The sequence below is a fragment of the Oxyura jamaicensis genome, chromosome 5 (assembly GCF_011077185.1).
Source record: "Oxyura jamaicensis isolate SHBP4307 breed ruddy duck chromosome 5, BPBGC_Ojam_1.0, whole genome shotgun sequence".
Lineage (NCBI taxonomy): Eukaryota > Metazoa > Chordata > Aves > Anseriformes > Anatidae > Oxyura > Oxyura jamaicensis.
In genome coordinates, this window is record NC_048897.1 from 37,805,234 (window position 1) to 37,820,270 (window position 15,037).

The window sequence follows — 15,037 nt, forward strand, 5'->3', positions numbered from 1 at the left end:
AAACTCGGACATACTTTTCTCCAGTGTATACCCGTGGTCTTCTACTGAGTGCATAATTTTTTGTGTTTGAACCTTTCCGAAGTGGATCATCCAGCGGTGATTGGTGAGGGGGATCTTCCAGTGGATTCCAATAACTCTGTTCACACATGCCTCGTAACAAAATTTCAGCCAGTTGTCTTGCTATCGTCTATAAAAGCAGACAATAAATATTTTCATTAGAAATGCTGAACGCAGTCTTCAAAAATGCTTGAAGTTTTCAAAATGAATATTAGTCATGCGGAATGTATTTTCTCTGATTTTAAATCATCTAATATATCAGGTATTCCGCTGTTTGAAAGGTTTAAGTTAAATTCTCTAAACACAAAGAAAAAAACAGCAGTAAATCAACTTTTCAATTTTACCTATGAAAGTCTGGATACTTTCAAAGTACCAACAACACCAATGGTTGCTCCTAACAGTGGAGCGCATTCAGGTATATTTTCAGGTATTTTATGCTTGATAACCTCTACTGCCTTTCCAGGAACCAGAAGGTATTTCTCTATAGCCCATGGAAAAGATGACAGTGAAGCAGATTTCCACACTGCAGCCTGCTGAGAGAACCACGGTGGAGCACATGGATATTCCCTGAAGGAACTGCAAGGCATGGGAAGGATCCACCATGGGAGCATGGGAAAAGTGCAAGGATGAAGGAGTGGTGCAGAGTGACTTTTAGGGACTCACCACAACCCCCCTTCCCCATCACCCCTGTGCTGCTTGGAGCTAAGGGGAAGAGATAGAAGAGTCAGGAAGGATGGAGTCAAGCTGAGCCTGGGAAGGTGGGGGAAGAGGAGGGTAGTGTTTTAAATTTTGTCTTTACTTCTCTCCATTCAACTCAATTTTCATTGACGATAAATTACTTTAATTTTCCCCAAGTCAAGTCTGTTTTGCCTGTGACAGTAATTGTTAAATGACCTCTCTGTCTTTATCTTGACCCATGAGCTTTCCTATCTTTTTGTCCATGTCCTGCTGAGGAGGGGGAGTGAGAAAGTAGCTGGGTTAGTGTCTGGCAGCCAGCCAATGTCAAACTCAAATCCAAACCCAAACCAATCTGTGCTTGGACAGCTTGGACTTGAAGGTGCTGATGTTTGCTGCTGTTGCTATTTATCAAGAGTGAAACTAGGTTGCAGACAGACATGAAAAACTTGATTTTGAGAAATTAATCTTGGTACCAATTAGTTAAGTGCAAAAATACCTACATAAATATTTTATAATATTATACATTTAAAGCTTTGAGAAGTCATCTTATAATCCATAGCTACCAGTAGAATTTCCTCTTTAATGTTTAATATATATGTATACAAGCTTACGTGACTACAATGATGAAAACTCAGCAGCAGAAAAAAGGCAAGCTTTACATCAGAATTGGCAGTACTTCCCAGCAATAGCTGTGTACTGTACAAGGCATGGGCAGCACCACACAATCTTCTTCATCTTCTACCTTAATTCCTATACCATTTATTCTCCTACCATTTTCAATATTATCCCTCTCCATTGAAAGTCTTCTATTTAATTATTTAAATATGATTATTAGAAGTCAGCTATTAAATTAATTTAAAAAATAAATTAATAAACCAATTATCTTCCTCATTGCCATGGTGGAAGTTTCAAATCTGCAGTATTAGGATACTAATCTAAGACATTTTAAAAATTGTTACCTTAGAGCAAAAGATGTAAGTCTTGGCCCTTTATTATATAAAAAATGCAAAAAAAAGATGAATCACTTATTTGATAGAGGTTTATTTTACAATGATATAAATAACAAAGCTTCAAGATTTTCCCTTTTTATTTCCTTCTCTTTAAGAAGCTTTATCATGATAATAAGCGGTAACTCAGTAGCTTCCAATTTAAAGAATACACATGAAGACACTGCACTCTGTTCTCACTCTCATTACATTACAGAAAGAGGAAATAACACCCTTCTGAAATAAGGTCAAATCACAAACTGGGCAATTATAATTAAGCTTGTAAGCATGGTCAGTCAGAGACCAAACAGGTTTTACCATAACCACAAATAGGAAAGAGAACTAAGGGAAAGACTGGGCATCAAGCATTCCTTTTTATTTTAAAACTTTCACTTTAACCAGGAAACGTAGCTCTACAAAGTGGTGGAGAACAGATCCTGATCAGTATGCTGTAGACTGTTTATTTGCCTCTATCTCATCCACTGCGTTTATGCTTTACCTGCCTACTAGAATTCTGATGCTGCAATAAGAATGTGGTTTAATATAACTTACCATTCGCAGATTTTGTGTAGTTCTTGTTTCAACAGCTCTCAGTAACTCTCTAAATCTACCAACTCCTCTCGTCAAGTTCCTGTATATAAACATAAAATTTGACAGTATTCCAAATTGAATAGAGTAACACTGTGACATAGTACATGATGAAGTTGTTAAACTCCACAATATACATTTTTTTCCTACATATCATCACCATCTTTCTGTGAAACATAAATCTGGGGACCCCACCACTGATTATTTTAACATACACTGCCAGATTATTGGAGAAAAAAAAAAAAAAAAAAAAAAAAAAAAAAAAAAAAAAACTGATCATTAGATAACTCAAGAGAAAGCAAGGGAAGTGTAAGAAGTGACCAATCCAGGAAGGGGAAGTTGGTTGGGCTACTATAGTAGTTTTAATTTTCAATCGCATTAACCTTGAAAGTACAAACTTTGGGAAAGGATTCAATTTTTAGCTGCCTGTTGATACCTTAACAAAGAAAAATAGGAAATTAGAGTAAATCTCTTCATACTCTGTGAAAGTAATGCAATGCTTTTTTTTTTTAAAATCTTCTTTTCTCACAGGAAAAGAGTATGGACACAGCGAGGCCTACCACATGGCCAGAAGAGAAGACTGGGAAATCAGTGCTCTGTTCTTGACTCCCGCTGTTTTTTGGTGTGGCTTCTACAACTCAAGTTTCTTTGCCTTTGCTTCTTCTGCTGCCTCAGCAACTTTTACATAGATATACAAGACCCTCAAGAGAGGTGGCCTCATTCATACCAATAGCTTTAGCAGATCTGATTATTTCTCAAACCATAGAAATAATCTATTATTTTGAAGTCATACAGTTTTATTTTTTCTTTTCATTGTGTCATCTCAGCTATCTTATTTTTTATTGCACTTAAAAACAGTTGAGAATATTTTCTTTTACGTTACTACAGCATGTCTTTGTACTGGTGAAAGACTGACTTTCTTTCAACCAAAAATGTTGGCTTTTTGCTGAGCAGAACAACTACATTCTGCAACCTCTACACACAACACAGGGTGGTCATGTCACAATCTGAAGTTTAGATTCAAAACAAAATGATTTCAAGGTGTGTTTTCTGTTAAAATATTCGGTGTTATGTCATATGTCTGTATTATCTTAAGATGTGATTTTATGTGCAAGTTGCATCACATTTTCTTAACATTGGCCCAAAGCAAAGAGAAATATTATGTATTATGTAAGTTTTGCATAAGGGAAAGCAACATTGCACTCCATTGTACAGCTAAATCACCTTCCTCCCTGATGTCTGATTTGTAAATTTATTTAGAACATCTTCTGAATTGCAATTTTATACTAATTAAATAAAGAAGATAATCCACCATTTTTACACAGATGCTTTCTTTACATTTAGTGGCTGAATACCTCAAACCAGAACGTTTGAAGACATCTTGCTGTAGAACTGTAAAACTCTGATCAGTTTACCTAGAGACTCATTAATTTATTTTACTTTTCAGATTACATGACAGAGGTCACTTCTCTTCTGTGTTATGTATAATGAAGGATTATCAATGTGTTTCAGAAACTTTGGTCTCCAGCACAGACAGATGTGTTTCACTAGCACAAGTTCACCTTTTTAAATGACTTTTTATACAAGTATTTTAAAAGTTCTAACATTTCCAAGTAACAAAACCTCTATGAACAGGTTGAACGCTATGTTGAAGAGAGTGAGTGGTGAGGCCCTGGCACAGGCTGCCCAGAGAAGCTGTGGATGCCTCATCCCTGCAAGTGTTCAAGGCCAGGCTGGATGGGGCTTTGGGCAACCTGGTCTGGTGGGAGGTGTCCCTGCCCATGGCAGGGGGGTTGGAACTTGATGGTCTATGAGGTTTCTTCCAACCCGAAACATTCTGTGATTCTATGATTCTAAGTCAACAGTTGGTTAAGAAGAAACATTCACCAGTCACGCAAGAAATAACTATCGTAGAAGTCCATGTTAGAGCAGAACTCGACAACAGAAAGAAAACTGTCAGTGACCAGTTAGTACTTTTCTAAGAAAAAAAATAATAATAATTTTGCATGTATATCTAATGTGAACAACTTTGTAAAACATATTTTATATATATATTATTAGATATTATGTGAAATATATATACCAACTTCAAAGAATAATGAAGGAAGTACAGAAAGTCAGCAGGCCAAATTTTGAAAACTCCTCTGAACATAATGGAAGCTTTTCAGCACCATTGGAACATTCAGCACCTTTGGAAAGCCAAAATACCTACCATTCATCAAGACCACAAGATATGTATTCAAGAAAGCCAAAACAAGACCACTGGAATCCCAGTTTTAAGTCCTCTAAGTTCTAGAGCATATTTCTCATGAATGGAGCTTCCTCTCAAGGACTGTACAGCAAAATCACAAATGTGTCCTCACAACACGATTCAAAAAAAAACAAACAAAAAACAAAACAAACAAACAAAAAAACATACTGGCCAAAACTTGAAGTGTTGCCTGCAAGAACATGAGTATATAAAAAAGAACATGAGTATATAAAGAAAAAAAAACTTGTCAACTTGAAATACTAATTTCCCAGTATAGATGAAACATATAGTACATAGTAGAACTTCAAATCACAAAAATTAAAATTTGATGGGGGAAAGAAATACTATTTCCTAAAATTCCATATGAAGTTTGTCTTTTGAAGTGTTACAAGAACAACCAAAACAAAATCTCTATGAAGAAGTATGAAACTTTTAAAAGTCCTTAAGAACTTTATGGCATGTCATTATTAGCTACTTATTACATTTTGGTAAGCATCTAGGAGGGACTCAAACTTGTGACTGAAGTTCTACTGCATCATAGAAAAAGCAGCAAGACTGTACAGGAAAAAACTTAAAACGGAATTATTTTTTGCTTCATAAAGCATTTAACTCTGATCTATTGCACAAGAGAACACAAAAACAATACAAATTTGTCAAGCATCTTCTCTACAAGGTATACTAATAAACATACACTTCAAAACTACAATCTAAATCAGCCAAGAATTAAGTTAAATGCTTTGAGAAAGTAATGAAGCAAAATATACCATGAATATTATGGTAGGTCTTCACACTACACTGCTTTTAGCAAAGTACATTTCCTGTATTTGTTAACAATTTGTAATATTTGGGATAATAGGGTGGCAGCTATTCTGGCACATGCCTAGCCAGCAAATAGCTTTTACCTGCTTTTCGCTGTGATGTGCCTTCGTGTTAGCAGTTCCACTCATACTGATACAACTACTGAGCACAAGGACAGCAATGATCCACAGTGTCTGTAAATGACTTTGAGATCCTTTCCATTCTTGATGCAAGGAACTTTTAGGTACATTCACATGCACTCAAGCTGACACACCTTGTAATTTCAGACTTGGCAAAGAGCCCATGGACAAACATTGCTAGTTCCATGTTTGTATGACTGCCTCCCACTAGCACATGCCAGAGTCAAGCCCTTTGAGTTGCATCTTGCTAATGTTTTTAAAGACTAATCAAAACGTTTGCTGCTTTCACTCTTCAATAAAACTTTGTTGACCAAGTAGCACTATACCAGTTACAGACTGGGAATCGGGATATAAAGGTCTGATCTTCTACTGGAATTCTATATGGATAAATGCCCTCGGAGCTATCTGCATCCTTGTGTCTACCTATTGGCACTCCAGCTCCCAAAGGCTTCTGTTAGAATCTGATTAACTGTTATAATGCAAGACCAACTTCTGTGCCCCTTTGAAAACTTCTGACAGCATTTCTGTTTAGCATAATAAAACTATTTTAACTGCATCTATGCAAAGTTGCTTACTCCTAAACAGTGGTAGATTTGTAAGAGTAGATATGATATAAAAGAAAGTGCAGGAAGAAATTTAGGGGGCAATACAGGCAGACTTTTAGTACAGAATCAGCATGTAAGATCTGAGCATGTAAGTTAGCAGTCGCATACTTTTGGCATAGGCATATTGACCACCATTACCCCTGTGTAGCCTCTGCTTTAAAAAGCATATTTGGCATCAAGACACCAAAGTGCTTTGTCATTAGTGGTCCTTGTAAACCTCACACCCCAGACAAATATCTTATCTTTCCATTTTTAAACACACATTTTAACATGAAAAGAATGAAAGAAACTGTTGAATAAGTGGTCCATATTTGAAAGTTAGGATAAAAGAACAAATGATAACACAGAAGTGAGATCTAGTCACAATGCTCTCAATACAGCCTAGGAAAAAATACTTTAAATGTAACCTCAAAAAGGTTAGTAAGATCAATTTATTTTTATTTGCAGTATATTTTGGTATCTTCTCCATTAATGTGAGAATTGCTTTGGCATGCATTTTCTTCATGGTAATTAATTAAAAAAATAATAATAGTTACTTAGTCTAATATTGCCTTTTATAGATTAAACATGGAATTAGAATAAATTTTTGCTTAGTGAGCTTAGACCAAGCCTCACCCACTTCACAATTTATTGGTTAAATTGTGGGCGTTTATCCCACTTAACAGAGCCATGCCAATGAACAAGCAATGTTTCTCACAGTAGCTTATTACCTTATTATTGAGGCTTACTATTATATCATTTGAGAAATACTCATGTTTTAAAAGGAGGGGAAAAAAACAAGAACTACTCCTGTTTTAAAAAGGGGGAAAAAACACGAACAATTAAATCTAAATCGCTTGATGAAAGTGATAAAACATAAATTGCTTTTGGAATGGAGCCTGTTTTCCAAATGCACTCTCTCTCTCTATGCAGAAAAAGAAATGTAATGTTTGTAACCTCAATAGTACATTTCAAATTTTAAAGATTGTTGTTTAAGAACTCAAAGAGCAAAGAATAAAAGTATTTGTTTTAAATTTGTACAGCCAAAAGGAGTAGGGGCAGGCAAAATTCTTGACACACATACACACAACAGAAATCTGATTAACTCTTTAGCACTAACAGAACAGCTTAATCCTTTGAGGCATGTTATTTACCATACTAGAGCAATTGTTCTATGTAAGCTTTCACAGATTACTTAAAAAAAAAAAAAAAAAAAAAAAAAAAAAAAAGACCAAAATCTCTACAGCTTTCTGAACTTTATTACAGATTTGACCAAAGAGATAATGTCAAATCTTTTGCACAACTGGCAGTGCTTCAGATAGTTGTGACTAAGGCTTGTCTGTTTTCTCTCAAGATTAAGGAGAAGAAGAAAAATGAATAATTTTACCCCCAACTATAAAAATGATGGACCTAATGCAATCCAATTCTGTTTTCCCTCTTTTGCTCTAGTTTTTCTCTTCCTTTCATACTTTTCCTTTAACATTCTCACACTACTGTATAATTTCCACAAAACATTGATTACCACTGGGCATTACTTTCTGAATTACAATTAGAAAATCCTTTATGTCCTTCCACAATCTAAACTGTTATTTTTAAACATTAAAAAAAGCACAAAACAAAAACAAACAAAAAAGCACCACAACCACGAAACAGCAACAATATCACCGTGCATCATACATTTATTTTATCTATTGTTAACTCATAGAGAAAGAAAAAAACTTGGTATTTGATATTCACTACAGCAAATCATGTTTGCTTGATGCTTGAAAGTTCCTGATTGAAGTTTTAGCTTATAAATGAAACATCCTCAGTGTGCCATTACTGCTGCGTAAGCCCAAGTATTTGAAACAGCCCAATCAAGCTGCAATTCTTTTAGAACACACAGTAACAAAACGTCCTTACTTTATCCTCATCTACTGTTCTCCTGAAGGCCATAATCACATGCACTTGGAATGAAAACACATTGCCTAGACTGCAGTTCCACTGGTAGCTAAATCCATTTAATGGCTTGCTACCAAAAGGGAAAGGCCTCATTCTCCCCATTCTCCTCTCAGTATTTGTTCCCTTTTCCACTGCTCTTCCTTCTTCAGCCTTCCTGCTCTCAGCTGCACGGTGCCATCTCTTTTCTCACAGCAACACCAGCCATTATCACACCTTCTGGTGAATTATTTCATCTCACTAAAATGAAAAAAAGATGTAAATTCTTTGCCATTTGTTTTCCACTGTTTTGGAAAATGAAACGATCCCACAGAAGTCCTAAACATGCACCAGAAACAAAAAATCAACAATACGTGCCAGCAGTGTATGTACAGGGAAGATGAGAGCTGGCCACATCTCGAAACCAGCACCTTCTCCTTCTCAGATTTTCAGAATATTCTTTCATATAAGCATATAGATATGCATACATATATATATGCACATACACAAAGCACTAGATTCAACTACTTAAACACAACAAACAGATTCACAAAAAGGAGTTCACCAGTTACTGGAGAAAGAGTAGATTAGAAGTCCTGCCCTTTAGCTCTTTTCTTTTCTAGAAGAGATCTAGTCAGAGGAAGAAGCAGGGGTAGATTACGATAGTACCACAGAAAGGCATAAACAAAAAAGTTCTTGAATTCACAAGAAAAAAAAGCACTATACATTCCAGAAAGTTTTACTAAAGAAATAAGAGATGGAACGAGACAAATCGAATTTACTCTGGTAAATATTTAATAATGTATTACACATCAGTCAATCTGTATGGTCATAAACTTTATAGAGTTATTTTATCTATATTTAGATGAAAATAAAAGAACTCCCACTAAAGTAGAAGGAAGACATGCAGTAAATACAATGATTTTGTTTAGAATACCACCTTGAAGATATAGGGTGCCTCTCATTTTAATATCAAGCCTGATAAAAGCATGCGGAACTTGAGCAGTGAACGACATGGCAGTGGTTTTACAACCTGTCTTAGAGATACAAAGGTCAGAAAAGAGCAGAAACCACAGAGGAAGTATGCTGTGATAAAATACAAGATTCTATATGGTAACAGAACAGCATACATCCCTGGAGCAGTAACACCTGGCAGAACCCAAAGATCTATTCTGAAGCAAGAGATCAAATATTGAGTCATGGGCATTGCTTAGCAAAAACAGAAACAAGGCCAAATTCTAAGCACTGTGTGTGGTTCAGCCCTCTCGGTGGCACAGAAGAGAAAGGGGTGGGAAGAACAGAAAGGCATCCCTTCAGTGCACACAAACCAGGGGCAACACCTGTGAAGAATCACCCTGGGTCATAAGGGGGACTCACTGACCCCGCACGCCCGCCACTGACCCTGCAACGCCTGTCACTGGCCATGCCCCACTCTCTTAACAGGGAACAAGGGAAGCCCAAGAGCCCTTACAGCAGGAGGGGCTTCATGCAAACCCCAGCAGCAGCTACAACCTCCATGCAAACCCCAGCAGCAGCTACAACCTCCCACTGCACTCTGTGGTGGGGAGTGGACTCTTTGCATCACACAGACATTTTCCAGGCAAAACACACGTTACTCTCTTCTTTCCCAGAGCTTGCGAACTCAGAACACATTTCTGAAAAAAACAAGAGCTGGGGAAAAGAAATGGGATAGAGGAAGAGCAGGACTCCCAAGGTGACATTTCAGCACTAAGAAGCATTTCTGTTCTAAGCTGAGAACTTACCACTGGCAAACAATAGAAGAAAACAGGTGTTGGTGCTGCAGTGTAACACAGGATGGCTAAAAAACAAACCTGATATACAGCTAAGGGGAAGAAAATCACACAGATAAAACTACTTTTAATACTTCTTTCAAACTTTTAAAACTACTTTCAATACTTCTCCTGTAGATACAAAAGAGCTTCAGACAATCTTGGTGGTCTGTATTCAAAAAAATGAAAATGAGAATAAGTACAGAGATGGGACTGAAGAAGCAGCAGGGCAGAAAAAAAATATTTTTACGTTGGTTAACATTGGGGAAAAACACTAAAAAGTTAATTAAGCACAAAGTAGGATGTTGCAGGAAAAGAAGAAAAGCTAAACACTAGCATTGGAACACTGATACATATTACAGCAGTTCAATACATTAAAAAAGAAGACTAGAGTATAACTATTTGTAGCCACTTGAGGAGCGCAGCTCTGAGACAGTCTTGTGAGAGAGCTGTAAGTCCTAATACACCAGTGTAAGACCTGACATAAAACTTGGTCAGTCATGGGGTCATGCCCAGCATAAAGTCAGCAACTAAAAGTATTTCGTCAAACTGAAAACCAGAAAGTATTATATTGGACAGCGGTGTGAAAACAGCAGCATGTTTACTGAAAAAAAAATGATAGAGCACGTTAACCAGGGAAGGGGAAGGAAGGGTGGGGAGGGAAAGGGGGAAATCAGAAAAGAGGTTATCAAACCTCCTTTGATTTTCACACTCTTATTAACACTGGAGATGTTTAATTTTGAAGTTGCTGCTTCTGGTTAGCTAGAGATGTTAATAGCTGAAGAAAACTCATCGTTTTGCATTACTTTAAGTTGCTTAGGTGCCATTCATCAGTATAGATATTAAGAGTTTTGCCCCTTTAGTGCCAAATCTTGTGTTTGCTATCAGACTGTCACACCAAAACAAAGTATAATGGAGGACGGGATTTCCTTTTTTCTATTGCATCCCAGTAACAGTTCTGAAAGTGCTTACTAAGCTTTCTTTTATTTTTATACTCTCCAAATTCATTGTGAACACTGCCATGTAAATGCATACATTAACTTGGAGAAAAGCAGGGCGATAAAAGCAAAAATCTCCAAATTTATACTACGTACAGCACACTCAAAACATGAACTGTACCCACAAACAGGTACAATACTTTCTGGAAAAAAAGAACCTGTGCAAATGCTTCAAAGCAAACAAGCAGAATCTGTTCCAGCAATTGCTATTCTTTATACTGGTCTTCTGCTTATTCATTACTAGGAAGAATTCATGCAGTATGCTTATGCATAAGGCTTACAAGCAACACTTCTTTCAGGACAAAAAAAAAAAAGGAAGACCTCTAAAAATATCTTGTTGATAGTCTTATAAAGACGTCAGTGCAAAATAAATGAAGGAGATTACTTCACTGCTGAGTTGCTTATGATACTTGTGTCTGAATGCAATCTCTGAGGAACCACTTATTTCCAAAGAAATTCGGTTTTTAAGTACCCACACTGCAGTAATATGAGGATTTGGTGGCAGTAAAACAAGAAGACATTAAAACATGATCAAAATTATTCATACACATGCACTATGTTTATGCATGGGAGAGAAATCAAATGCACAAGGGCACTACCACACACTCATAAAAAGAAATGCTACTTCACTGTCTCGTATTTAAAAATACAGTGCATCAAACAGGAGCTGAGAAGAAAATCATTTGGGAAGGGTAGGCCAGCAAGGGACGGAGAATCTGGGAGACAGAAAAGGTCAAATCTGACATGCCTACCAAATACAAATTGCCAGAACACAAGAAAACATTTTCAGTACAAACACCAAAATGCCTGCATGTCAACAAAAATTACAAGCCCTCTCCAGTAAACTGGCTGTTGAATACATTATCCTGGTGGTTATATATTTTGAAATAAAAGGATGTGGAGATCAGGAGGTGCAAAGGAAGATTTTTCCAGTATTCAGCTGAAAATACAGGCAAAGCTCGCCTGTCTTTAACGGGTGACTAGCATTTCTGTAACACATACCGTTTCCAAGGTTTTCACTGCAGTTAAGTTTTGATTCTTACCACAGTCAAATCAATACTATTTTTAGCTTAGAAACATATATTTTTAATTGTTTGGACAATGACAATGAAATAACCCGAGGAATGGACACTTGGAAAGAACCGATGAATTTCAAATGCCATTAATTTCAGTAACAAATGACAACAGATGCACACAGTCTCCAACACCTGCACAGTATTTGTTTTTTCTTAGCACTGTACCAGCCTTCTGTCCACTACAACACCATCGTCAGAAACCAGTTTGACCTCTCTACAGCACTGCCTACAACTTCAGAGGATAGCACTGAATAGTCAAATAATGCAATTTGTTAACTCTTTGCAAAAAGTAGTTTTGGAGTAGTTATTACTATTTAAAATGAAGACGAATCCTTTAGTACTAGTCATTTACATCTCTGTAGATAAGTAATCAACTGGTTCTTCCAAGAGCCAGTTCCATTTTTATGACAACTATGACCAAAATACAGACACTCCTTCCTTAGCAAATTAGTTCTGCCACTACCACGAGGAAATCTAGCACCAAGAAATCCTCCCCCCTACTTATTTCCTCCTCTTCAAGTCAACAGGGTCAGTTAATATTTAGTTAAAACTGCAGCTCACATTCAGTGATGTACCTCATTTACTAATTAATATGCACAACTAAGTCCTAGACTTCATCAGAATTTGAATCATCTTCGGAGACATGCAGAACAATTGGTCAAGGCAGTTCTGCCTGCATGTTGCACACATCCACACCCACACACATGCACGCAACAAGAGCACTTACAGATTGACTTCTGTTTACTCTCCCTTGCCTACCAACACAAGAGCAATATTCCTGCAAGTGCCATAGTGGAAAAACAAAACAAACCCTACCAAATTGCAGTCTGGGTCCTGGACTGTTCCCATGCTAGAGCAATGTCCTTCAGAGAGTGTGATATACAGGACAAGTGGTCAGAGAGCTCTGAAAGTTAGGGTGGTTTTCACATGATGGCCACCTGATTTTAGATTTCAACCAAAAAGTTATTTGCTTTAAACATGTACAGAGCCAGTACAGTCCTGAGCTTTGCTAATTCAAAAATAAAAATCATTTACAATTTTGTCTGCTTTATCTTAAAACATGAATACAAAGTAAATTCAAGGACAGAAGGATTGCTCAGTACATAAACTGTTGTCCTTTCTCAGGGGCATTGTACTTGAAAACAAACAAACAAAAACTAAAAAGCTATGTTAAAGTACTCATTTCAAAGTTTCTATGCTCATGGCTTTTTTTGGAACAATGCCAGGTCTTTGAACTCCTCCAATTTGAAATTACAAAGCAGCTACTAGACTAAATGGAAGTTGCATAATCAGCCAGAAAGACAGTTAAAGTTATATATATTTTAAACTCTCCTTTTAGTTTCAGAACAGCTTCCTCAACTTGCTACACATTGCAAAGCTGAAATGTTCCTCAGCTCCCAAGTGAAAAATGGGAATGTAGTTTGACACTTTACTTAAATTCTGTACATTTTGGAATAAAACATTAATTTCTGATGCGTGCCTTAATATATCATTAAAATTGTGCTCTTTCATTCAGACTATTGCCACTTTAGGCTTTCTTTTTTTTTTTTTTTAATTTTTAGATAATTGCTATTCCATGTATTTTCAAAATGCTGGCACTTAGCACTTAGGCTTCAGCGGTTTCAAACACTAATGCATGCCTGAAAGATATTCACTTAATCTTCTACAAAAACTTGTTTTCCTGACTTAAACAAAAGTCTTTGCAGAGTTAGCGAGCCAAACAAAAGTTTAAAGTTGATCAAGCAGCATTCTGGGTAGGCAGCAATACTCCCTATGTTACTGCTGAAACGATGTTCTTTTAGCTGGTAGAAAAGTTCTTGATTTATTTTCCAGTTTGTAATTAACACATACAAAAACAGGATTTCCAGTTCTAGAGGACAAAGAGTCCAAAAGCAGTGAATAAATGAGTGAACAAAGGTATAAAACAACACATTTCCTCACAAAAGGACTTTAGACAAATTCAGTTCTCCATCAGATTTTAAGAGTTTGTTGTTGTTTTTTTTAGTACTTATTGGAGTGAAACTGAAACCTTAAAAAAAATAATTAAAAATCCATACCACTTATCCACAAGCTTCTAGTCAGATCTTTAAGCATGTTCTAGTGTATAAATTGTTGAATCCACAATGCTGGTAACAAGAGAAAGTTTAAATTCACTCAATACAATGCCAGATTACAGTTTAGTGGAAGGAACTTTCATTTTGGACTTAACTTACTTTAGTGGTACAATCTCACTTCAAGAACATACAACACTTCAACAACAGACTCCACCAGAGATGGTCTGCCTGTTAAAACAGGCTTATTTCTCCTTTTCTTCTCCCTCATCACTCACAAACAGTTAAATGGGTGATTTCCTGCATCTTCCACAGGATTCATGCCCTTTTGGTATCTACAGCTTCAACTGAAAAAACTTTATTTAAATCAGTGTTTCAGTTTCTAAACTGCCTGTATTAAAAATATCTACATTAAAAATATCTACGTTTCCCCTGCTTGAAAATTTTCAAATAATCATTATAATTTTAAATTAAAATTTGTAGTAGATTGTAAAGAATAATACAAAGATCAAGGATCTTGAACTCAATTTCTATAAACCTAGTATCAGAATACATGCCAAATTTAAAAATCAAGTGAAGCATCTTTGATACCAATGTATTGAAAAGCATGCTACAAATTTGTCACTGTTAAATATATATATATTTAAAGTAGCAGCCCTCTGCATTCAGTTCTGGTAAATTCAAGTGAAAAACAAACAAGCAAAAACAGAAGGGACCAATAAAAGCAGCAGTACAACTGAGAGCCTGGAACAATGTCCATATCAGGCAATCTTGAAAGAATTGGGATTGGCTCTAAATTAAGAAAGGAAACTGAAGGATATAATGGTAGAAGTATGCAAAATAATGATTGGCACTGATTCATTTTTCCCTCACACCTCATTTCGTCTTCTACTACTTCTAGCACTGGACAACTAAATTGGAAGACAACATTTAAAATTAAATATATAATGCATAATCAGCTTGTAAACTACAAGTGACCATTGTACTAAGGAGTGGAGAAAAAAAATGGTATGTTTATGCAAGAGTTAACAAGAACACCAACAACTTCACCGTGAAAGACTACAATTTGCACAGAATACAATCAGCTTTTTAAAACTTTATGCCAGACCAGCAGATATGGTCT

General features: G+C 36.2%; 1 protein-coding gene across 4 annotated transcripts in view; it reads right to left on the bottom strand.

Moving 5' to 3' along the window:
* TTC7B (tetratricopeptide repeat domain 7B) overlaps positions 1–15,037 on the bottom strand; it is a 134,878-nt gene that overhangs the window by 86,733 nt on the left and 33,108 nt on the right. For all 4 annotated transcript variants that reach the window (XM_035327796.1, XM_035327795.1, XM_035327798.1 and 1 more), the window contains exons 6-7: positions 2,274–2,352; positions 15–187 (exon numbers count right to left, since the gene is read on the bottom strand). In XM_035327796.1, the coding sequence (XP_035183687.1) occupies positions 15–187; positions 2,274–2,352 (252 nt within the window). The remainder of the gene's footprint in view (positions 1–14; positions 188–2,273; positions 2,353–15,037) is intronic.